The following is a 25,841-nucleotide window of genomic DNA, read 5'->3' as shown; positions in this document are numbered from 1 at the left end:
CGTACACACGGTTTTATAAATCTGACCCCAGGCATTTGGTCATCTGATTTTTCAGGAAAACCCTTCCTACCTATTTAAATCAACATTATGTCTTTGGGAAAGGAAAGGTGCACTGAGTGACCTGCAGTGTATAGGTGTGTAATGAAGTTAGATTGTAAGAGATACTGTAGGTTGCGAGCCTATAGAAAACCTCCTCCCTATATCTCTCTTTCTCTTTTAATGTCTCGGCTCTGGTTTGTTTCACTTAATTCTATCTCCCCATCTCCTGATCCATCCATCCACCCCACACACACACACACACACACACACACACACACACACCATCTTCCTCTCTCATCCCCTGCTTGTCTCACATTGTGTCTCTTTGCAACTAATTTTCACTCCCATCATGCCTCTCTCTCTCTCTCTCTCTCTCTCTCTCTCTCTCTCTCTCTTTCTCTGTGTGGGCGAGCGGGTATAGCTGCTGATGCACTCCTGGTCATTAATAAAAGTTTTATACACAGTCAGGAAATGCATTTGAGCCCCGGTGGCTGGAGAGCTCCTCTCAGACACACAGGAAATGGGCGCTTGGCCGACAGCCAATCCTGCTATTTCAGGGGTTTGTCCGGAGCCAATCAAGCTGGGCCTGGTCAGTTAATGGATCAGTGGCTCTACTCTTCTCTACACCCAAATATCAGCAGCAATTAGAAGGTGTGGGGGTGACCAGGGTGGGAGCTTTGTGAGAGGCAAGGGAACCCAACCAGAAAAAAAGTGAAATAATCTTGTAAATCCATAAATCAGCCACATTTACCGGATACCAGTTTGGCCAGTGACATGCATGCAAAATATCGGTTTGTATGACTTCTCACGAAAAGTTATGCACAATTCTTTCGTGTATTATCCTACAAATGTCCAGCACGAGTGATCAGTTAGGTTTAGGAAAAGGTTGTGGTTTGCGTTAAAATAAGTATGTTTCTTACGTAACTTTCGTACATGCCGTTAGTTAAGTACGTATGTTACTGAACAAAAGTAAATTAAAATTAGTCAACGTTGGCTACTGGTTGGCACCAAAAGGCACATGAACATCCACCCGACCTCCTGCCTACATGGACTTTGTCACTATATATACTACGTAGCCTGCCTTTCTGTAGATATAAGTACAAAATGAATGAGAACAGCCTGATGCATGTGACACAGCAAAGGGCAATGTAAGGGGTGTTCTTCATGCTTTTGTATAACAATTGATGTAGTTAAAAATCTGTAACACAACGCTAACAACTGCTGTAACATCATGAGTTTCAAGGACTCAGCTGTCAGTCGTGTCACATCGATTCATCTAACCTGCAGCAGTTTTAAGACAAAGGAAGTGAGAAGAAACTTCATGCCTGACTATTGTTTAGCCAGGCACTTCAGAAAAGCATCCAGTGAAAAGCAAGTGTGTGTGTGTGTGTGTGTGTGTGTGTGTGTGTGTACGTGTGCGCAGTGTTGCTAACGTGAGAGATATGCTGTAATGTGTTGTGCAAGTTGACACTCATGTGCTTCTTGGGTGGGAGTGCCTCCTCCCCATCCAGCAGGCATTTGATACTGCAGCACAATGACACACAAGCAGATCTCTCACACACACACACACACACACACACACACACACACACACACACACACACACACACACACACACACACACAAACACAAATACACACACAGACACACACACACACACACACACACACACACACACACACACACACACACACACACACACACACACACACACACACACACACACACACACACACACACGAAGAGTGCGTTCAGAGTTGAGCGCCGGCAGAAATGAATGACTTTGTCAGCTGTATGCTGTTAACCAGGCCATTTGACATTGATCCCTGCCTGACCCAGAACATATGCCAATCTCTCTCCCTGGCCATTTAGTTGTTTTTGCCTAATTGGCATGCAAGTTGCATGTTAGAGAAGCAATATTTCAGGAAATAATGTATATAATAATGTAAATAATATAAAATAATGTACAAACTCTGGGTCTGTGTGTGTGTTTGTGTTGCATTCAACAACATACACACACTCTCTCACTGGGTCCTGGTTTAGCGTTTGTTTTTCCACACATGGAAACTACTTGTTGAGTTAAATTATCCAGAGAAGGTAACACATTTTCGATTACTAAAACACTTTTTAATTGAAACAAACGATACAAACGGATCCAGCAACAGATTCATACTACCAGGATACCATTTTTAAACACATGTACAGTTGTGTTCAAAATAATAGCAGTCCAACATCACTAACCTCATAAATCAAATTTTTTGGTAGAAGTGATATTTCTACATGGCAAATAATGTATTAGTAAGTGTTGTAGAGTCATAGTAAACCAACAGACCCAACAGTCATGACATGCATGCTGCTCATTCTGTGTAATTGAATCTGTAATTGAAAGGGGCATGTTCTAAATAATAGCAGTGTTGTGTTCAATTAGTGAGGTGATTGATTCTGTGAAGAAACAGGTGTCAATTATGGCTCATATATTTAAGGAAGGAAGGAAGCAAATGTTGTGCATGCTGGTTATAGTGCATTTCACACTGAAATACCCAGCAAAATGGGTTGTTCCAGACATTGCTCTGAGGAACAGCGGAGTTTGATTAAAAAGTTAATTGGAGAGGGGAAAATATATAAAGAAGTGCAGAAAAGTATAGGCTGCTCAGCCAAAATGACTTCAAATGCCTTGAAATGGCATCCAAAGCCTGAACGACGTGGGAAAAAAGGGTCAACTACCATTCGAATGGATCGAAGAATAGCCAAAATGGCAAAGGCTCAAACCAATAATCAGCTCCAGGAAAATCAAAGAAGACTTAAAGTTACCTGTGAGTACTGTTACGATCAGAAGAAGGCTATGTGAAGCAAAGCTATCAGCTAGAAGCCCCCGCAAAGTCCCATTGCTGAAAAAAAGACATGTACTGAATAGGTTGAAATTTGCCAAAGGACATATTGACTGGCCAAAGGAGAAATGGCGCAAAATTCTGTGGACTGATGAGAGAAAATTTTTTCTTTTTGGGTCTAGGGGCCGCAGACAGTTTGTCCGACGACCCCCATGCACTGAATTCAAGCCAGAGTACACTGTGAAGACAGTAAAGCATGGTGGTGCAAAAATCATGTTATGGGGATGTTTCTCATACTGTGGTCTTGGGCCTATTTATCGAATACCAGGGATCATGGATCAGTTTCAATACATAAAAATACTTGAAGAGGTCATGTTGCCTTATGCTGAAGAGGAAATGCCTTTGAAATGGGTCTTTCAACAAAACAATGACCCAAAACACATCAGTAAGCGAGCAAAGTCTTGGTTCCAGATTAACAAGATTGATGTTATGGAGTGGCCAGCCCAATCCCCAGACCTCAGACGATGTAGTTCAATCGTCCTGGGCTGGAATACATGTTCACAGGTGCCAGAAGTTGGTCGACTCCATGCAACACAGATGTGAAGCAGTTCTCAGAAATAATGGTTATGCAACTAAATATTAGTGCAGTGATTCAAAGTAAAGCAAACCCTTGAGACATTTTTCAGTTTATACAGTAAATGTTTGAGTTTGTAAAGAAAAATGCAAATACTGCTATTTTTTTTGAACAGCCTAATATTCCTTTTTCTTCGCTTTCTGTAAAGGTATAACACAAATCATTTGTGTTATACCTTTACAGAAAGCGAATGTGACAAATGTGATCAATTTTGGTCATGTTTTGATTTGGAATTGAATGTGCAGTGTTCCCAATGCATTGATATTATGGAAGCTATTCTAAGGATTTTGAGCATTATTCACTTTTTTTAAACACACTGCTATTATTCTGAACACAAGTGTATATTACATATCCTCATGAATGTCCGTACAAAGTGTAAAGGCATTCCATCTAGTTGTTGAGATATTGGGAAACAAAGTGTGGAAAAGTCATAGAAAAAAGTAGTGGATGAACATACACTGGCATCAATAGAGCCAAAGCCAGCTAGAAAATTCTGCCTGAGCATTTGCTAGGAAGTTGCTAGGTGTTTGGTAGGGCATGACTACAGTAGATGGTAACTAAGGTGTTTTGCATGGTTGCTAAGGCATCAATATCAACAGTCTATACTGTACTTTATACACATATGAAAAAAAGTTGTGAACAAATGCCAGGATTAAGTACAGTGTACCTCATTTAGAGTATGCCAACTTACATTTGTATGTAAAACAAAATAGTAAGGTTTCTGCCTGGCTTTCATTGCAGTGTATTTTGTTGTTGTTATTTGTTCATGTTCTTGACTTTACAAATTTACAAGGATTCCTGAATGCTCCAACTAAAATCATACCGACCCACACAGAATAGATTGTGGAAACTGAGGGAGGTAAAGGGCACACTGGTTGTGTCTTCCTAAGAAGGACAAAAGATGGCTGCATTTGGAAGAGCATTTGAAATGGGGCCTTGCCAACATTCATCATTTTCGTTTTTTTATCTGATCAAATAGACAAATAAAGTAAAAAAAAAAGTCAGTTGAATGCTGGTTTATAACTTGTGATTTTTGAATTATTTATTTTATTTTGTAAAATTTCTTTTCAAAAACACACAGTAGTCTTTGCAAGAAAAAAACTGATTTCTTTTAGATAATCACATTTTCTTTGTCTGTATTCCCCCCTCAGTGTGTTTCTATCAGCAGTTTGTTTCATCTCAGATATTTTCCTCAACAGGAAACAGAGCTCCCCCCACCCCCATTAGGGACCAGTGTCCGGTTACTTTAATGTGTGTGTGTGTGTGTGTGTGTGTGTGTGTGTGTGTGTGCGTGCGTGCGTGCGTGCGTGCATGTGTGCGTGCGTGCGTGCGCGCGCGTGTGTGTGTGTGTGTGTGTGTGTGTGTGTGTGTGTGTGTGTGTGTGTGTGTGTGTGTGTGTGTGTGTGTGTGTGTGCGTGCATGCACATTTGTATGCCTACACTGGTGTGTCTTGCTTTAGTCCGGATGGTTGCAAGTTGCTGAGTAAGGGCACAGACCAAAAGAGACAAAAGCACATACACGCACATGCATGAGCATCCACTCACATACACACACAGACAAAGGAAGAGGTTCATATTACAATCATATAGCATATTGTCAGTGATGTCACTTGTCCTTATAGAACAAATGAATGAATCGCTCCTGCTTTTCTCTTTTGGCGTTACAAACTAATGTGTAAGAATACTCAATTACTTTTTTGTTGTAACGAGTAACGTAACATGCTAGTTTTGCAATTCAAGTAATTAGTTACGTTTTCAATAAGCAGTCCATTACTTTTCAAATACATTTCCCTGTTTCTTTTGGTGCCACGAAAAAAAGAAAATGCCTTAAACATTTGCACCATTGCTTTTGTGTATGCACCTATTCCTTCTTCTTTGCAAGTAGCTGCTAGTGGAAGGTATCTAATCCTTTGGTTGCGTCAGTGTGCATGTGTAGCTCAGAGAAAAAAGCTTTTCAAATTTGAAGAAGCACCTGCAAGCTAAGCACAGCTCCACAACACTAGCATTCAAAGGTAGGCGTGAAGTAGGTTGCACGCCCTCTGGACAATATAACCAACATGCCCAAGGAATGGCTAAGGGGTTTTCATCTTTTGTAACGCAAAAGTACTTGTTACGAGCTACTTTCATCGGTCAGTAGGGACTTTTTAATGGCAGTAATCTTGTAATCTAACAACTTACTTTTAAAAGTAACGTTACCCAACACTAACCATAATTAAGTACATCCTTCCTGGATTCCATTACAAAGCTTAAAATAAGATGAAAAAATGACAGCATCATGTTTCAGTCATCCGTTTATACAATGTCAACTTTTGTTTCAGTGCTTCTGCCCTGTCATGTTCATAAAGCAGAACTGGATTGAATTGAATTCAGTGATGGGAGAGGGAGGGGAAAGAGAGCGAGAGCGAGAGCGAGAGAGAGAGAGAGAGAGAGAGAGAGAGAGAGAGAGAGAGGAGGGGTGACTGGAGTGTGTGTGTGAGTGTGTTTGAGATAGACACAGAGAGAGAGAGAGAGAGAGAGAAAGGGAGAGAGAGAAAGTGCATCCAGCTCTCAGTCATTCATCTCTTGGGGAGAGGAGAGGAAACTAAAGCAGGACGGCAAAAGAAACATTTTTTAAATCGGGAAAAAAAGGAAGATTCTTGGTTTAATCTCTGATTTAAGAAGGTTCTCACTCCAACCAAAAACTGCAGTTTTCCATTATCATCTTTTTTTATTTTTACACCCAAGAATATTTTGCTGTTGCACATCACTCCTACTCTGCATGGAGATACTTAAATTCTTCTTCTCCTCTTGAAACTGAGGACACTAAAACTGCAGATTTAGGAATCAATCGCCAAAACTCTGCCTGTTTTTGAAAGGATCCCTGCATCACAAGCATCTCTTGCAACTTGAATGTCCTTACAACTTGGACAGAGAGTGGAGCCCTTCGATGCAGCGTGCATAAAGGGACTGGTGGGCTTTTTCAGGAGGTGTAGGAGAAGGCGACTTCAGGAGGACGTACTGGGATCAGAGCACTCCTGGAAGAGCTCCTGGAAGAGCTCCTGGAAGAGTGCCGGGAAGAGGCGGAGGCGGAGTGGGGCGCGTCATGCTGAGAGAGAGCATCCTCCCAGCCTTCTCACTCCCTACAAACACGCACCCTTAAGACAACAGAGCTACAGTAATCTTATAAAGTTACTGTAGGTGGATATCATAGAAGTATTTTAGCTAAATAACCACATTCAGTACCATACAGTAAGATTAAGACATCACAAAAATCACAAAAGTGAATTAAGGTTTCAGATAATTTCATCACTGGGTTCCATAGACATACTATAAGTCATTGAAAGGGATATAGGAATATTGTAGAGTTTATTTTTCAGAGGACACACAGACACACAGCACACAGACACCCAGGACGCCCAAGCACGCCGCCGCAGAATGGATCTCGCACCAATCAGAGGTAATCATAAATTCATTCTTTCGTTATCTGATCCGCTGATGAACTATTGATGATTTGCCTGACCTTGACATGAAAAAGTTCCATAGAGAATTTTTCATGAAGTAAGGAATTATTCCAAAGGATTGAGTAGCTTTTCAAAATGCCTTGTATCTTGGAATGTGATTCTATTTTAAGCTTTTGTTTAACTTAATATTGAGGCTGCAATTGTAAAGAGTCTACAGATTTCACTGCAGAAAAATACTTTTTAAGGGAATATGATAGAGGTAAAGTAGGACATAGTATGGCTCTAGGTTCTAAAAGACACGTTGAAAGTAATTTAGAAGGCATTTTGGGGCTCTGAAAACTTGGTGGGAACCAGATGCAGATGGACAGGATGTTGAAATGTTGCACCAAGCCCAAAAAAAAAAATGATGCCCTATTTCCATGAAACATTGCTAAAGATGCACATTTTGCTTCTGGGTCTTAACATTAAGATAAAGTTTTGGTTTCTTTCTTTACTAGAAATTAGGGAAAAGTCTTGTGAGATCAAGTCAAGGTGACAATAACAATCAAAACTCACAAGATTTGGTATAACAAACAGAAAAGTGTGCAGAAGAGGGCAACCTGGTTTATTTCCCTATCAAACAGACTTGAACTGGTAATTCCAGGTCATTCCTAAATCCCCTGCAGCCACATACAAGAAGAGCAGAAAGGTGCCTCCTCATTATCTGGTGGCAAAATTCCCCGTTTCTTTTCACTGTTTGAATAGTGTTCAATAATGCGGCTGGTGACTTGCACATTAAATCTTCCTCAGATGTATTTCTTTCCCTGCCCCATTTTTCATCTCTTGTCTTGGCTGTTGGTAAACAGTCAAGGAAGGATGGCTTTGTAATGATGTAAGTCACGATCATGTAAACTCTAATCTCACTTCCCCCTGGTGGACGGATTGGTCCAAGCTATCATTTCATTATTAGAGAAAGTGAATTAGTCATGTTGACAGCAGTGTTGTAGTCAAGTCACCAACTGTCGAGTCCGAGTTGAGTTTCGAGTGCCCAGTGTTCGAGTCCAAGTCTGAGTCACCAAAGAAGAGTCTGAGTCGAGTCACCATTACCTGAGTTCGGGTCCGAGTCCAGCCTCGAGTCCCCAGTGTTCGAGTCCAAGTCGAGTCATCAAGGTTGAGTCTGTGTTGAATTCCAAGACTGCCTACATTTCTCCACTTTGGCATCTTTAAAGAGCTGATATACTTATAAAAGAGGGTCTACATTATACAAAAATGACACCACTGTCATGATTGCAAAGGGAGTTTATTTACTGACTTTTTTCTAAACAACATTTAGCGGTGCTCTTTCCAGCATTGGATGTAAAATCTGTGTAGGTGAACTTCATGAGCCGGGGCGCATGTAGTAGGGAGCCCGCGAATCATGCACTACAGTTGCATACAGTATATCAATATCAATTCCTTTGTTACGAGAGTAGTGAAAGTAAGAGCGAGAATGCAGCGTTAAGTGAGTGACGTCAGTGAGTGTATTGTCAAGCAAGGAGAGCGAGCGGTAGCGGTGTCCGACTGAGAAGCGTATGTGTGGCTGTGAGGAAAAAGCGAGAAAGAAAAAAGAGATCCCAAAGACGATGTAAAGTGAGTTAACAGTCAACAATACACAAGAAGCTTCTCAAGACATGGTGGATTCATCTTTTGTTAATACCGGTCGGTGAAGTAAAGGGTGTTACCCCCAAAAGAATATCAGCCCTGGATGGAACGTCTCCCCAGCTGTTTTCCGGCCGGTCTTTGAGCCCGAAACAGGAAAAGTGTAACATCTTATATCAAATTTGTATAACCTATTTAGTCAGAAACTTCATCCAACGTCCTTTCTCATGAATGCTCAAGTCTGATTTTATATATCCTCGAGTCTGAGTCCAAGTACAAGTCATCAATCCGTGAGTCCAAGTCAAGTCGTGAGTCCAGAGAATAGAGTCTTGAGTCGGACTCGAGTCCAGAGAATAGAGACTCGAGTTGCACTCGAATCGAGTCCTGGGGCCCGTTTCAGGAAGGAGGTTTAACAAACTCTGAGTCTAACCCTGAACTCTGAGTTGATTTACCCTGAGATGGGAAACTCTGAGTTTTCGGTTCCAGAACAGCTGATTTGAGTTGGTTCAATCAACTCAGAGTAGGTTCACTCAGAGTTAAGTGTGTGCACAACCACAATAAAAAGGCAGCATGAATGGAGCCATGATACTACGATTCACCATGGTAACAACCACAAACAAACTGGTCAGCGGAAATACTCATGCGCACGTACAGCGAGTTTGAACATATATTTCGTTAAAAAAGCAACACAGCGGCTGCTGCAAAAGAGAGAATTTGCGTGGGAGAAAATTGCTGCTAGAGTAAATGCGTGAGTTCCAATATAGTGTATTAATATCATATTTAATCATAAGTATAATATTACTGGTGAAATGGTATTGAACCTATAATCTATTTCATTTAGGTGCAATCTTGCATGCGAAAAAGGCCTACTAATCCCATTCTGAGGCTGCAGCACCATCATTAACAGAATTATAATTCATAATCTTTTATTTCAAATGGTTTACATCATTCACCTGCAATACTGTGGAACTCCTTTTTAATAATTTTTAATTAGTTTGTGTCCAGGGAACACTACAAAAACATTTAAAAAACGTTTCAGAGCGAGTAACGGCCCTGTATACAGTGGCTTTATTAATATGCTCCGCATCACCAATGTTGTAAAGAAAACTGACCTTTGCAAAAAAACGTAATGCTACACAAGAATCTGCTGGGATGTAGAGCATGTCCACGATGGGTGACGTTAGTGATATGAGGAAGGACAAGGTTATGTAGGCTACATAACTGATAGACTGGGAAGTAAAACGATACTGCTCAAAAAGGTAGGCTAGTATCTGGAAATGAAAATGCATCTATAGTCGGGGCCTCAATATCATCTCCCGACGTATGTTTTACGTTTTATAGTCTGGCTGACACAGTTAATAAACCAACACTGTTTTTGTAATCATGCAGATAACAAACTGCGCTGAAATGCGCCTGATACAGACTGAATGAATGAATGAGGAAATGAAAGAGCGCTGTGTCAGAGGGAGGAGACTGAGAGAAACTCGAGGTTTCCTGCTCCCGATCAGGTTAGGTTCACAGACTCAGTTACCATAGTAACTGACTCTGAGGTTAAGTTATCTCTCTTTCTGAAACTGAAAACCCAGAGTTTCCCTCATCTCAGGGTTAACAAACTCAGAGTTTTCACTAAACCTGCTTTCTGAAACGGAGCCCACGACTCAAGTTTTCCACACACATAGCACACAACAGGAGATTGGCTGTGTCAGACGCGTTCTCACTTACTGGAAATACTATGTTTGGTTTAGGCGAGGTGTGGCGCCTGGGTAGAGAATGCAGGAGGCAGGATATGACACAGATTGCACCGCGGTCACGTAGCCAGTTCGTAATTTGGTCAAAAACATCCAAGTTTTTTGCCGTTCATTTAATTTGTCTGGTGATTTCAGCGTCGGCCCTTACTGACAGAAGTTCCCGAATCTGGTCGTCTCTCCAGTTATTGTGTCTTCAGGTAAACCGTTCTTCTTCATCTTCATCATTGTTTGTTTTCTTCCGATTTCGCGCCAGCCGCATGATAGAAATGTCATCAACATGCCCACTTGCTTGCTATGAATTCTCCGTGCGTTGAGCTGCTCTAATTTACACATGGGCTCAATCAGCCATTACACTGACTTTGCACTAGGGAGCTGGCAGGGTAAAGACCGTTTGATGTCCGGTCCAACTGATTCGGACATTTGCGTTCTCACATACAGCTCCTCCGGGTAACGTCTAGATAAGTTCAGGGTTGCAGTGCATGTGTGAAAGGGGCTCAAGAGAAGCATGAGGGAGCACATTTCTGAACGATCCTCCCAATTTGATCAAAGTGAAATAGTCATACTCAACCGATTGTTTAACTGCATGTTAACATTTGTCTCACTGTGTTTTTGCAGTTGCTGTGTGTGTGTGTGTGTGTGTGTGTGTGTGTGTGTGTGTGTATATGTGTGTATGTGTGTATGTGTGTATGTGTGTGTAAGTGTGATGGGGACATGTGGGGTTGGGATTGATTGTCCTCAAGGTCGGATGCAGAATGTCAATACCCATCTCCGCTGGGGTGGGACTGGAGGGGCGGGTGGAGGAGCAAATGATGGGACGGATTGATAGGGGGGGAAGGGAACGAGAGAAAGAAAGTGAATGGGATGAGAAGAGTGGTATTGTTAGGCGGAGGGATTGACCAGGGATGGATAGATGGATGGATGGAAGGGAGGGGACAGCATGTGTGGAACAGGGGAATATGGCGGATAGATGAACGAATTATGAAATGGATGGATGGTTAGTTGGATGGAGAGGGGGGTGAATGGATGGAGGGATTTTGTATGCCACAGCAGAGGAGCTAATGCATTGACTAATGCACTATAGAACCGCAGACTTGTGGAAAGAGAGAAAATATTAACAGTAAAAACTTTGTAAAAAATAAAAGAGAAAAAAAACAACAGCCTTGACCTTCAACTCAATTTAGTATGAAAGAAAAAGAACATTGGGTCTTCTTCAAAGCAATAATGGTTGACATATGGAGAAATACAGTAAAGTATACACAGTATAGTTCAGTTGTTCTACTTAGTTTCTGATTGATAATGACAGTATTTACAGTTCATAAAAGCTTTAGCATTTGGTCTTGTAAGAACTCGCTGTCTTGTAGGTCTTTGGTGGTGCACAGAAAGTGAAGACTTTTCATTTGGAAACATTTTGAGTAAAACAAACTTCAGCTGGATAATTTGCAGGATCAGACCCTCAAAGTTTGAAGAAGACGTCAAAGTGCAGCATTTAGTGCAATTAGCGCTTAGCAACAGGAAGCAACCTTCAAAGCAGAGTTTGTACAAATGTCTTAAGGTTTAGTTCCTCCAAAGGCCACTAGATGTCACAAGAAAAACCCCAATTGTATTGAAGTGAATCATGGAAAAAACTAAACAAATTCACTCCGATTACAAATTCATTGAATTGTTTTCCCTTTGGAAGCTGGAGGTCTCAGCCAGGGCTGAATTGCTCAGTGGATTGATTAGTGGATGACTAGTCGATTGACAGAACATTCTTTAGCAACTATTTTATTTATCTAACAATGGTTCAAGTCATTTTATCAGGCAAGAAGGCCAAGTTGCTGCCAAGAAGTGGGATTTTCATGCAAAGTTGTGAATTTGAGTCAGATGTACCACCACCACTTTTATTTTAATCATTATTAGCATCACCATCCCTCACTCATTCACTGCTTCTTATTTCCCCTCCCCTCTTGTTCTCTCGTCCCTGCCTGGACTTGCTGGTCTGCAGTGTCTATTTCAGTCTTTCCGTTGGGGTCAGATTCGGCACATCCGGTATCTCATCCAGTTTATTGTCATTCAATCCTGCTGTGCTCCCGGAGGGTATCAGGAGGAAGGCCCCTGGGTCTTAGCGCCTGACGGGCCTCACACACAGGCCTCACACCAGAAAGCTGGCAGCACTGTAGTTAGTTTTGACCTTATGAATCTGCTGGTTTAAATGTTTTTATATGCAACTCATGACTTTACTCTTGTTTTCTTTGACTTGATTTGATTGATTTCACATGTAATTTTACCATATTTCCTCTTTTACATGATTATTCAAAGATTTTTGCGATGACTTTGTACAATAGCGGCACCGCAATCAGAATTTGCAACCACAGTTGATTACTCTCATCACACTTTTGATGGCATTAGACAACAAACAAACCTGTTTTCCACCACGGTGAATCAAAAATACACAACTTTGGATATGAAATGAAACAATGCTTTGAGGATAAAGTGTGTAAGGATCAATGTGCTGGAGTACAAAGCTTAGGTGGAACTATGGAAAGTAATGGTTTTGAGGTATTGAAATTGAGCCCACTGTTCCTTTTAAAGAAGAAATCCAGCGCAAAATGAACCTATGCTAATCGAATGTGTCCAGTTTTAGCGCAAACCGCTAATTAGCTTATAACGCTAGTCATCAGGGCACTGGTAAAGTAAAAAGAAATCGTTATTTCTATACCACTAACAAGGCTCAAAATAGCACCACACTTCCACGGTAGCATAATGAGGGTCCCTACATGTAAACCGAAGCATTGAGAACTTTTTAAGTGTACAGACAGTTTATTAAAATGATAGTTTAAGACTGTATCGTTCACGTATACAGGCAGGCGCCATCTTAGGAAAACAGTCACAATCAGTCGAATGACGAACGCTGTGCTTTAGCCATGTTACTGGTTGCTGGCTGCACGGCGTTCGTCGTTTGACTGATCATGACTGACTTTGACTGTTATCTTATTAGGGTTATTTCAAATGGGATCTAGGGGTGTCACAATTCCGATTTTTGATTTCGACTATCGAAATCAAATGCAGGATTGATGATTTCTCCAGTAATTTTTTCTCTCTCTACCCCCTCCTACTTAGGCACGTTCGAAGAAAAAAAAAAACCTGAAGTCACCAGTAGGCAACATTTTTGCCTGCCCCGTGGGTGAGTTGTGTAAACAAACAATGAAGGTAAAGCATGCAGGCTCCGGGACTTCATGGTGCGTTCATGTGTGTTTCTACTACTAATGGTGCACTCAACTGCAATTTCGGTAATTTAGAAAAACTCAAACTGCCGTTGTAATGTACCCTTCTGCCATCTGACACTCTACTGGCAGTTATTGTGGCATTTCCATCACTGCTGAAAAGAAAATGTTTAAATCGAAAGTCAAATCGAATCGTGAATTTAGAGAATTGTGACATCCCTAACGGGATCTACTAGGGCAGAACTTAAGAACTCCTCCCGACTTGTTTCAGACATCCTATTATGTGCAAAGCCCACCATTACAATATTACTGGCTACGCTACAGATTCAGACAGACATTCTTTGGAACCAATTTCTCTATGTGGCTGTTTTAGGCACACAACATGTTAATTTGAAATAAAATATATATTCTTTGCCAGAATTATATCCTGGAATTCTGGGAGAGGTCATGTAAGAGGATACAATTTACAGAATATAAAACAGAATAGCTCAATAAACATAAAATAAATACAGAGCTTTTGGTGTCTTGTCAGGTAGTTCTTAATGGGAGTGGGAAAGCACTGGGGGAACTTAGACTCATGACCTCAGTGTTTCTAAAATCCTGGCTACAGCTCTGGATTTGTTAGACAGCTGGCTTTTTTCTTTGAATGCACAAAGGTTAAATTAATATTTATCTTCTCTGTTGAAAAACTTACAGATTTTCCAAAAATTGTTTCTTAAACTCTCTGAGAACCGCGGGATCGCTGGCGATCTTGGCTGACATTACTTTAAGAGGCTGTAGCGGGCTCAGTTTTTTTAGTGAAGATAATGGTATAATACGAAACTAGATAAACTAAGGCATCCATTGGCACCATCCATGTCATGCATGCTTCTCAGGAAGGGGGCTAAATAATGCTCCAAAGTTTTTTGCGAGGGAAAAACTGGCATGGCAATTTTCACAGGAGTCCCTTGACCTCTCACCTCAAGAATGAAAGTGGGTTCTATGGGTACCTACGAGTCTCTCCTGTACAGACATGCCCACTTTATGCTAATCCCATGCAGTTTACATTGTGTATGACTAGATAGCTGAGACTCAATGGAAACTTGGATTCAATGAGACCAATTCCACCAGTTCTAAGCCTTTTTACACATAGGTTTATTACGGATTTATGACTAGAAGAAGACACACAATGCTGAGCTGCATCTCAAATTAATCTTTAGTTTCCTAGCTTCCAGAAGATGTATACCACTTCTATGTGACATACAATATACATTGTATACTGTTGCAGCCTGTTCTCATGAACCATCGTAAAGCTACGAAAAGATAAGCACTGTAATTCATATGATTTTCAAAGTTTTGAAAAAGTAGGGAGGTGGTCGGGGTGATGGGTGGGCGTTAACGCACAGGACTTTCAAGTGAGGGAGCGGAGTTTGCTTCCTGGGGAAAACAAAAGACTTTCACCCAGGAAATGCGTGTTTTAATACAAACCACAAACCTTTCCCTAAACTTAAAGCTTCAGTGCGTAACTTTTTGATATTAATAAACATCAGGTTACATTCCAGCCATTGCCAAATTAGTTGCTACAAAGCTAATTAAGACTATCAGCTCCACACAACTTTCTCTCTGTATTTCTCAGTATGGCTATGTTCAGAAGATTGTGTTGTGCGGTGAATTTCCCATGCAGGAGCTTGAGTGAAGATAATTACCTCTTCTGAAGAGTCCATCATGTTTTTTTAATCTTCCGTGTCCTCCTTGGTTACTAGCAACTGCGTGGAGGAGGGGTGGGAGCGCGTGCGCGATCACTCTGGGCTTGTATCATGTGGACGCGCCGACAGTTTTGTTGTTATTACTTAGAATTCCTAATGGGGGGCGACAGAAACTACGCACAATAGCTTTAACTAGTTGTTTCGATGCCTAAACGTAACTTTCGTCTCTCGGGTAACTGAACCACCAACTACCGCTGACCTGACGGAGCACCATGACCAGCAGCTCGCGGTGCTCTGTACCCGGGGCACAGTCACTTATTCTCAGGTAACTAAACCACCAACTACCGCTGACCTGACTGAGCACCATGCGGAGCACCATGCGGAGCACCATGCGAAGCACCATGCGGAGCGCTGTAGCCGGTGTCACAGAGCTCTGTAGCAGCTAAACACATCTACTAACTGCTGCTGATACGATGAGCTGTGACAGAGGTCTGTAGCCGCGTCACAAAGCTCTGTAGCGGCTTAAACAGCTAGCAACTTCTGCTCTGTAGCTGATGTCACCTGACCAGCTGGCGGTCTCCTAGTTTTCGTATATCTTACATTTTAGTGTGCATAACTTTCCGTACGATATAATTCGAACCCGTTCATGAGAATGCATTGGCTGTTGACCCGCTATGTCCAATATCCCCTGTACCCCCCCCTTAAAAAAGACAAAGATGGATCTTGGAGGGTTAAACTACTTGTTGGGTTTTTCAACTGCTGTGAGCTGCACTGGTCAAGTATTATTTCTTGTGAGGACTCATGCTCTCCTTAAATAATATAGTAAATACTTTGGAGAGAGAGAGGGACATAAAAAGGCCAAAAAGCAGAAAAGAAAAGAAAAGGACAGGACAGAAGGGATGAAAGGGGAGAGTGAAGGGAGGCGGTGAAGGTGATGTGGGGGGTGACAGGATAGGGAGAGAAATGAGAGGAAGGACGAAGAGAGGAGACGACGACAGGAAAGGAGAGGAGAGGGCAACCCCTCCTCATTCCAAGGCGAAGGGTCACTGCAGTCAGTTTTAAAATAGCCTGAAACCATGATGTCACCAGTGAGAGATGCAGCGATGCTCTGTCCATTAAACTCAATTGACCATTGGCAGGTCGAGTCCAGACCCAACGGAAGTTAGGAAGTCAGTGGACAGACAAGGGATCACCACAGTTTATATGTTTCCGTTTACTTTGACATTTGAGTGACTTTTTAACCTGGAACTTTTTTTTTTTTTTTTACTTAAATAGTGACAGGCATTTTAGTCAGCTACTGAACAGCATTGTCAGAAGACCAACAATAAGCTAATAGATGTCGCAACACACTGAACCCAGTGACAAATAGATAGTTTGTGTGTGTGTTTGCTTTTTATTAGCACTGGTTTATTTAAGTAAAACATATTTATATAGATACACGTCTGTTTTGCTATTTTCTACTGCTGATGCTCTGCCACTCCGTTCTAAATTAGCCTATCACAATCTGGTGGCGCTCAGCTAGTTTCTGTTTTATTTGACACAGGTAAAGATAGTTAAAGAGAGAAAGAAAATGGGTTTCTTTTCTTTCTTTAGACTTTTTAAAGACCTTTTTGATACCACATACTGTAGAACTATATTTAATACCTGTTTCATGGCCATTCCAGCCAAAACGGGACTATATGGCCTTGAATTATTTACTATATCACATTTTCACAAGTTCTTCCCAGCAGTATGCAACAATAATTCCTGATGATATATTAAATTTAATTAATATGACCCGGACAGGCATAACGTGGATAGATGGATTAAGTTCATTTAAATGTTTGCTACAGGTCTGATGGTACCGACTCAAACGCCACAAAAAAGGATTGAACAGGCTCCTGCATGCACAATCTACTGTCAAAACAATAATTCTTAGGTTTTAGGTGTACAACGTCTCCCTACAGCCAGCAATCAAAAAAAAAAATAATAATAAATAAATATCTAAGATTTTTGTAAATGAAATGTAAGACCTTTAAGCTATTTTTGAGGAAACTAAATTCAGTTATTTTTAAAGCAATTGCTAACTTGTAAATATGTCCTTATGCAAACAACAGTTACACTGCAGACAGAAGCCTCAGTTTAAACCTGGCAGTGTAAATGGTGATTGGGCAGCAGAGAGAGTGTGTATACAGTGTGTGTTTTTGTAGAACAGAGTGAAGGTGTGTGTGTGTGTGTGTGTGTGTGTGTGTGTGTGTGTGTGTGTCCCAGGGCAGAGGCTCAGTCATTACTGATACTCCCCCAGCACAAAGGTCCATCCTCAGGTTACCACTGACGGCCTCTTGAAACACCAGCTCCCACTCTCTGTGACTCTGTTTGGTTTGTTTCACTCACATTCATTTTTACATTGTACACAATGCAATGTTTGGGAAATTCATCACAAAGAAAAGATACATGTAAAACAAAAACTTTTTTCCCTTTGAAATGTCCTCTGAGCCAGATGGGTTGTCTACTAAATAAAACACTCATTGTGCTGTCAGTCGTGTTGGTTAAGTTTTAACCATAAACCTGCTTCCCCCGAACACACCATTGATGATCTAGATATAATAGATCCTAATTATTTGGCTGATATGCAAAATGTATCAGAAGAATTTGACACAAAAACTTGTTGATAAGGAGAATTTGTTGATCATTGAGCAGCGGGACTAAATATAAAGTTTAAAGTTTGTTGTTGTTGTTATGAGTTATTTATACCACTCATCAAGGCAGAAACAAAACCATCAGGAGTTTTCAGAAAATCCCTGAATTTTGCAGTTTGTCAGGGTTTAATCAGAACTAAATGCTGCTGAGGTTTAGACCCCTCATCCCTCTTCTATTTAGAAGATGTATCCATGAAAACCAGTACCTCACACATTAAAGGGACGCTGTGGAGTTTATTTGTAAAAGGAAATTTATGTTTACCTTCAGCGTTAGTTCCCAAAACGCATTGTATGTATCCTTGAGGTCTAACAAATGTGTAGAGTTCATTTCCTTCATCATAAAACATTTGCAAAGCAGATTTTTTTGTACGTTTGTATATCCAGCATTGTTTACATCCATGTTTATTTGCCTGAAGTTGTCTTTTTCCCTGATTTTGTTGCCGCACTGCAGCATATATTGGCGTGTTACAGCCACCTGTTCATCAGTGAAATAGTGTGACACCATTGGTAGGACTGTGTGTGGCATTACCTGCATGCGCATCCTCATGTACACTCACATGACAAACAAAACTGGGACCCCCTTATAGAAAAACAGCTCCATAGTGGACTACTTGAGGTCTAAAACTCCACAGGGAACCTTTAACACAGATGTGACGTTAAAAACTGCCCTAAGCTCCACTTGTAATCACACACACACACACACACACACACACACACACGAGGATTGATAGCAGAGCCAGACGGAGCATCACTACCCGTAAAACAACTGTAGCTCTCAGTGCAGCTGATTCAGCTCATGAGCAGATGCTGATAACAGGGCCAGTGCTATAAATAATGTCCAAAATAAAAATATATTTAAAATAGTGGGCACCTTTTTCAAGTTCTCCTTGCCTGCAACTGAGGGAAACAATATGACAGTAATCATTTAGGTCACAACTACTGACTCCCATGATTCATTGTTATCCCAGTCAAGTGACGTTCAGGCATGGTTTACACCGATAAAAATGAAATCAGCTAACATTTATATGGCTGTTTGCTTTACGGCCGCAAAATTATGTTTTCAATATGGATTAATCTGTTGTTTCTTTTCTTGGTGTAATCTATTCATCATTTGGTTATACTGTAAAATGTCAGAAAAAAAGTTGAAAAAATGTAGATTACAAATTTCCACAGCTTCGGGTGATGTCTTTAAATGGCTTGTTTTGTCAGAACAACAGTCCTCAACTCAAAGTTATTCAATTTACACTACAACGAAGAAAAGGAGCACATTTAATAAGGTGAAACCAGATGTTTAATTTTCTGATTATTGTTTCAACACCAATTTGTTTCGCTTGAGTTTAGACATGAAGATGAACTTGAAGGCACCACATTTTTCCATCCTAGGTGCATAGTCTAACTTTTTCACATAACTTGCAGTATCTGTGCCGTGTTGGGGGGTTGGCTCAACCAGTAAGTAAATATGAGCTCATGGAAATGGACGGCAGGCCTCTTCTTTTTAACAATTAGATGGACTGATAGGCGGGCAGAGTATGAGCGAGCCGTGGCCACCGCTCTGACTGATCAGATTAGTCACCAGGACTTCTCTCTACTCTGACTAATTTGAAAATGCATCCTCATTTAACCAACCTGGGCCTTCTTATCTGCTCCTTTATAGCAGGACCTCTGGAAGGAGGGGACTGAGTGATAGATACAGAGACACACTGTAGGGCAGAGCACCTTTATGCTCAGGCTTTGTTCAAAAGACTCTCCTTGGAAAGAAAGGAAGACGTTTTTTGTTTTGTTTTATTTTTGTTTCTACGGCCCCGCCTTGCTAATCACCTCTCCTTCCCTCCAAGTGATGGATTGCCATTCTTGGGTTTCATCCATGTCCCCCATCCCTTCTGTCCGCTCCCCTCTTATTGCCTTTGCACTGCATTTTCCTGAGGCCACTTGCTTGTCTTTTTTCTTCTCTCTGTATTTAACTGTTTGGCTGTACATACCATGGTGATAATATACTGGGATTATTAATCAACCTTTACGTAAATTGGTGTCAATGACACATTTTACACTATTCTGTAGTGATTCTGGGCTTTGTTCACTACAAAACAAAATGTCGGCAGAAGATTTTTTTTCCTGAAAAGGTGAACCAGTAGCAATCACTGGCAAAAGCACAAAGTAAACTGATTAAGTGTCTCAATTCATCATCAGCAGAGGATTAGCCAGGATTTAGGGCTAGAAGATGCTTCTCTGGGCTGCATGCACAGGTGTTGTTCAAAGACATTCACAAAGTGGTTTCTTTTTTTGCATGTTTTTTCTGTGACCTTTAGTTTCCCACAACCCCTATCTCTGTGTAGATCTGCAGACACACTTTGCAGGACAATAATTCCATCTCAACAGGAAGCAAGAAGGAAATAAATGAAGCAGTTAAGATCTGGAAGAGAAGCACAATGGTCTAAAAGGTCAGATTATGGTCAAAAGAAACTAGTTTGTAGATGTGCCATCAGACCACGTCTGAGGAAAGTGTTTACAGCTGTGTGAGGTGGGTGTGAATGTTGGATTGTCGGTTTTAGAAAGTTACAAAAAATGTTGGTTGGGGGGGGAGGGGTTTCTCGCAAGAGTTAGCACAAATCTATGGTTACCATCTAGACACAACCCTCTTTTGTTATGGCGGGTGAGTGTAGATGTGAACCACAAGAAAAACAATTTGTAAAACATGAATCTGGACAGAAAATCTTTGATACATTAACAGTGTATTATGGATGTCTCTGTATTAACGTGGATGCTGCTCCCCCTTACCTCCCTCCTTCATCTAATCTCATGATCTGAGCTGCTTTTAATGCGTTTCCATTTGGCCTCATTACTCTCTGAGAGGACCGGCACCATGTGAGGAGCAAGCCAGCTATCTATCCCCCTTGGCCACTTGGCATGACTGCAGTTTCTTTGTGTACGTATAGCTGAGCATGTACAGTATGTGTGTGTATATGACTGCACAGTATTTGTACATGTTGGTTGGGTTTCTACTGTCTTTATCATACACACAAATAAAAAAAAAAGAAACATTTTCCTCCCAAAGCGATCAACGGATATCAAGTTAGTTTTTTCTTCTTCTTTTTTCTAGAGTTCTATCTCTATGTTTTCTGAGTTCTGTCTTTTCATTCAGGGCCCATCTGATGTCTGAGCAGGAAATCAAATCAGCTGCATATTCAACTTGACTTGGACCTTTTATTTAATTTACTTTTTTGCTTATTTTTACCTTATTAAGCATTTAGCTGCAGTCTCACCCAGCATTACAATGAGTACATGATGCACTACAATGCAGATAACCATGTGTATATTGCTCCACCTATTTTTTTCATATATGAGCAGCTTTATTTAGCTTATACCGTAGCAACTTAGCACAGCCAAACCAAAAATAATTTACAAAAGGTTTATTTTTCTCATTAGCCCTAACGCTTTGAGATTTCAGCTCGAGTTTTACGAATGATTCTCAAACATTTAAAAAAGCCAACAACATCTTCAAGAAGCATTGGAAATAGTCCAACTTTTTTTAATTTTTTAAAAGATATAGATATTGGTAGCCATTGAAGAAACCACGTCTTATCGCATTTCTCTACTGGCTTCAGCATTTAGCCATGGCTGCTGCTTGGTTGGAACCACAGACGAAAACTCAGTGCATTTTATATTTATCAACTGGTTTTCTGAAATAAGGCACATTTTCATTGAGATTTTGCGGAATAGGACTGATCTATATACAGTACTTGAGCGACCTTGCAAAGCCTTTAACATGAACTAAACCTTTCCACAGGAAACATGTCTGTTGATTTATATTTATTGATTTAATATTTATATAACATTTGTTTTGCAATTAAACCTGTAACTTTACAGTTCTTCTGTGGTCTTTCTAACTGCTTGGTGACGCTGCCAGGCTCTCTGACTGCAGGTGGGTTTACTCCATGGCAGCAGCAGCTGTGTTCAACAGATGCTAAATTACAGTGTGGACCTCATGGTTCTTTGGCTCTGGCAGGCTAATAATAGAGTAAGTCTGAGCAGTGGAGAACCTCAGCGGTCATGATGACACGGCTGATGGTTGAGTGGAAGCCGTGCTGCTAAAATCCATCTTTAATCAAGTACTGCTTCAATATTTGGAAAGTAATAGGCTACTGTTTGCTGCATGTAATGTGGTGTCCATTCTCTGCCAATAACCAAGGCAAAATTCTTAATTTGTATTACACTTTAGTTACTTGATATAGTTCTTCTCTGAAAGCAGCAGCGCTTTTATTGCTTAATAGCACATAATAACCATTATTATAATGCTAAGAGTTGTTGACACGAATCAATGACTCAATGATTATTTAGTAAGATGCTACAATTTCTATTTTTTCCCACTTATTTCAAGAAAAGTACAATTCTATGTGGTGAACCTCTTTGCCTACAGCATTCAGTGTTTGTGTGCTCTATTCTCAGAGCTCATCTGTCAATCAAACACTGGGCAGGACTACGAGTTCCTACTTGGGTTTTCTGCTGATGCAGTTTGACTTTCTGTAGGTGGTACTTCTTGGTGTATAGCCATTGTGGCTTTCGTTCCCATGCTAAATAGGCAAATCTTTTTTCTGTTGTAGACCATCAGTTCCTGTGTACCAAAGGATGTGTTTAGCACAGCAAATGGAACATTTCTCATGGAAAAGAGAACACAGAATATAGCCTGAATTGTTCTCATATCATATTATTTGGAGCGAGAATAAAGAGTAGATATGTAAATGTAAATTTTGTGTGCACACAAAAAGTTCCAGATTATAATTACAGTACAAAAAAAGATAAATAGGTATAATTGAAGTACTAGAAAGCAAAGCTATTTTCTGTGCTCCTGGTTAGACAGATCATTCATTTAATGCTGAAACAATTAGTTGACTAACATAAAATGAACTGTTAAAAATTTTGATAATCACTTAAGTCATTTAAAATCCAGTCCATCCAGGATTTCGCGGCCTTTTTTTGAGATTGTTGCGGCCCAAAATGCCTGATTTTGCAGGAGCTTTTGTAAAAAATTGCGATAAAAGTTTTGATGTCTTTTGTATGTTTGTTGCAATGAAGTTGCGGGAGATGGAGAAAGTTGCAAAAAAAGTTGCAAGTTGCACCAAAGTCACGGTGATTGGTTGAATTTGCGTGAATTGGCGCGATCGCGACATCGCGATATCCTGGAGGGACTGAAAATCAAAAAATATTTTGGATGCATATTGTTGTTAAATATCTTAGTATTTCCAGACTGTCACATAAAATAAGTAATTTACAGAATTTAGGCTCCTCTAGGACTTTTGAAAATCTTTTGAGATTTTAGACAGTAAATGATTAACAAATTATAACAATTATGTTCATCAAAATTATATTTGTGGAAAACAGTTATATATGTGGCATAAGAGTGCTAGGTGTGGATTCTATCTGAGGAAATTCAAGGGTAAAGTTCCTCACTTCTGTAACCTTACAATGAGACAAAAAGGCTTGTAGCAGCAAGGTTTGTAGGATTTTAAAGATGTTTCTTTTTGGCTGTAAAAAGTAGCTGCAGTATAAGCTAAATAACACACTTAAAAGGTGTCCATATCAACAAATAATAGGTGGATGAATATACACAGTTTACAAAAGCAGTCCTAGTTGTGCTAGTTGCAATAAAATGAATGAAACTGGCACTTGTCTGTATAATACCAGGTTTGTCTGATAAACGACAAGTTGCAATTTGATGATGGAATCCTTGAAAGTTAAATTCGTCATCACTAACCCCCTTCTTTTCTCTCTGTGTTTGCAGGTTTATCTGATGTGCCGTGAGTGTTGGGAGCACCTTGCCGCAGCCCCGGCCTGCAGCCGTGGTGCCACCCAGCCTGGCGTACCACGATGGACCCTGCTCATTCCTTCAGGATGGAGCTGGATGGGCTGGACCTCCAAGAGGTTCCAGTGCTGTCGCTCGACCAGATACGTGCCATAAGGGCCAACAATGACTATGTGGAGAGGCCCGTGGCGCTGGAACCGGCATCCCAGTCCGGATTTTTCTATGCCCATGATGACCGTTACCCTAATGGAGTATATTCCCACTACCCCCAGGCTTCCTTCCACTCAGCCCTGCCTCGCAGCCAAAGTCAGCAGCAGCACGCTCACCTGTCCCACCTGAGCCGTTCCAGTACCATAAGCTCTTCCATGTCTCGGACCAGTGCCACTTCGGACCAGCGGCTACTGGCAGGTTTGACACCATCTCACTCTGGCCTCGGTTCGGTGGTCCGTTCTCAGCCTAAAGGAGAACTCAAGCCTGATGCTTCATTGGGTAAAGGCCTGACAGATGACGAGGCTGAGCTGGGCCTTCATTCGTTCATCTGCGAGCGGTGTGGTCGCTGTAAGTGCCAAGAGTGCTGCGCCCCCCGCCGCCTGCCTTCCTGTTGGGCCTGTGGACAGCGCTGTCTGTGCTCTGCTGAAAGTGCTGTGGAGTATGGCACCTGCTTGTGCTGTGTTAAAGGCCTGTTCTACCACTGCTCCGCCCAGGATGACGACGATAACTGTGCTGACCGGCCGTGCTCCTGTGCTCCAGCCCACGCTTGTGCCCGCTGGGGCACCATGGGGCTGCTGGCGCTCTGCCTGCCCTGCCTCTGCTGCTACCCCCCTGCCAGGCTGTGCCTTGCCCTGTGCCAGTGTGCCCACGACCGCACCACGCGCCCTGGCTGCAGGTGCAGCAACACCAACACTGTGTGCCGCAAGATCTCCGCCTCCAACCCTAACCCTGGTCATCCCTCGCTCCGCAGCAAGGCCCTGGAGAAGCCGTTATGACAGGTCTAGATGGGGGCCAGGTAAATCCACTTCCCCTCAGCTGTCGCCAAAGCAACGCTGTCGCCAATCAACTGTGCCACAGCTGACATTGTGACAACAATGCCATTGTGACCCACCTACCTACATTCGACAAGCTGACAAGCCAACCAACCAACCAACCATAAAGTGTTGTTCACCTAATGTACCTTGAATTTACTTAATCTCCAGCTCAGGAGGGACCAAAGCTTTACTGTGCCTGTTCATGTTGGAGACTTCAGCCTAAAATAAAAATTCATCTGGACGAAGAAGCTGTCGTGTTTTGCTGGACTGCCCTTCAACCTTAACCATGGCTTCCAGACAGAAATCACCTCTCTCCGCATTCTGTGGTGTAATCTGGACGTGTTCAAATCTATTTACGTATTGTTGAACCTCGTTCCTCCCCACCCTCTGCAAAGAGAACGCACAGAGCATAGAGATGGCTGATGGACCAAATCAGAAAGGAAAGATGCCTGTGGCGATGTGGAAGGTCTATGCCAACAAGGTTTCTGTCCTCTATAAAGAGATAATCAGAAGAAGCATGAGAGATTGAGGACTTAGATCACAATGACATTCAGAAAACTCCACAAAAGCTATAAGATCATGAATGAATGAAGAAAACAATGTTGTGTCACGGTGCATATCTGACTGGGACTGGGAGCAAAGCACCAAGGCATAAAGTGAGAACAAAGACACTTGTAACACATCTGCAACAACAGTTTGACACCAACAAAGGGGCCATGCACTGTGTGAGCTGAGTGAATTTAAATGCTATTAAGCTCATTTGTAAAGGAAAAGCACTGTGAGGTAGATGGACAATGTTTTCCCTAGCAGCCAAGAGCTGAATGGGTGATTATTTAACCAGAGGGAGGGTGCATCCATTGTCACTAGGCAGTGTGTGTGTTTGTGTGTGTGTGTGTGTGTGTGTGTGTGTGTGTGTGTGTGCGCGTGCGTGCGTGCGTGCGTGCGTGTGTGTGTGTGTGTGCGTGCGTGTGTGTGTGTGTCCTACTGTAAAACAACCTGTGTATGTAGAAGCCGTGTGTATGTTGTTCTGTCAGCAGAAGAAGCCTCCCTTGTCTTATTTTTAGCCCGGCTGCTTCAGTGGAGCCGAGGGTCTGGTCAGGTTTCCTCCCGAAGTCAGTATGTCGCCAACCTCCCTCCTCTGACCGACC

The 25,841-nt window shown here is 41.6% G+C and overlaps 1 protein-coding gene across 1 annotated transcript; it reads left to right on the top strand.

The window, feature by feature from the left end:
- Nucleotides 1–6,024: 6,024 nt before the first annotated feature.
- LOC116056110 (protein sprouty homolog 3) lies at nt 6,025–24,815 on the top strand. The gene is made up of 2 exons (XM_031308240.2): nt 6,025–6,936; nt 23,648–24,815. The coding sequence occupies exon 2, from the start codon at nt 23,734–23,736 to the stop codon at nt 24,652–24,654; it is 921 nt and encodes a 306-aa protein (XP_031164100.1). The 5' UTR covers nt 6,025–6,936; nt 23,648–23,733; the 3' UTR covers nt 24,655–24,815.
- The last annotated feature ends 1,026 nt before the right edge of the window (nt 24,816–25,841 follow it).

Source organism: Sander lucioperca, chromosome 13, assembly GCF_008315115.2.
Source record: "Sander lucioperca isolate FBNREF2018 chromosome 13, SLUC_FBN_1.2, whole genome shotgun sequence".
Lineage (NCBI taxonomy): Eukaryota > Metazoa > Chordata > Actinopteri > Perciformes > Percidae > Sander > Sander lucioperca.
This window is presented reverse-complemented; position numbering and strand designations above follow the sequence as displayed.

Coding starts and splice junctions, on each gene's coding strand:
- LOC116056110 (XM_031308240.2), top strand. CDS start 23,734: ATGGACCCTGCTCATTCCTTCAGGATGGAGCTGGATGGGCTGGACCTC.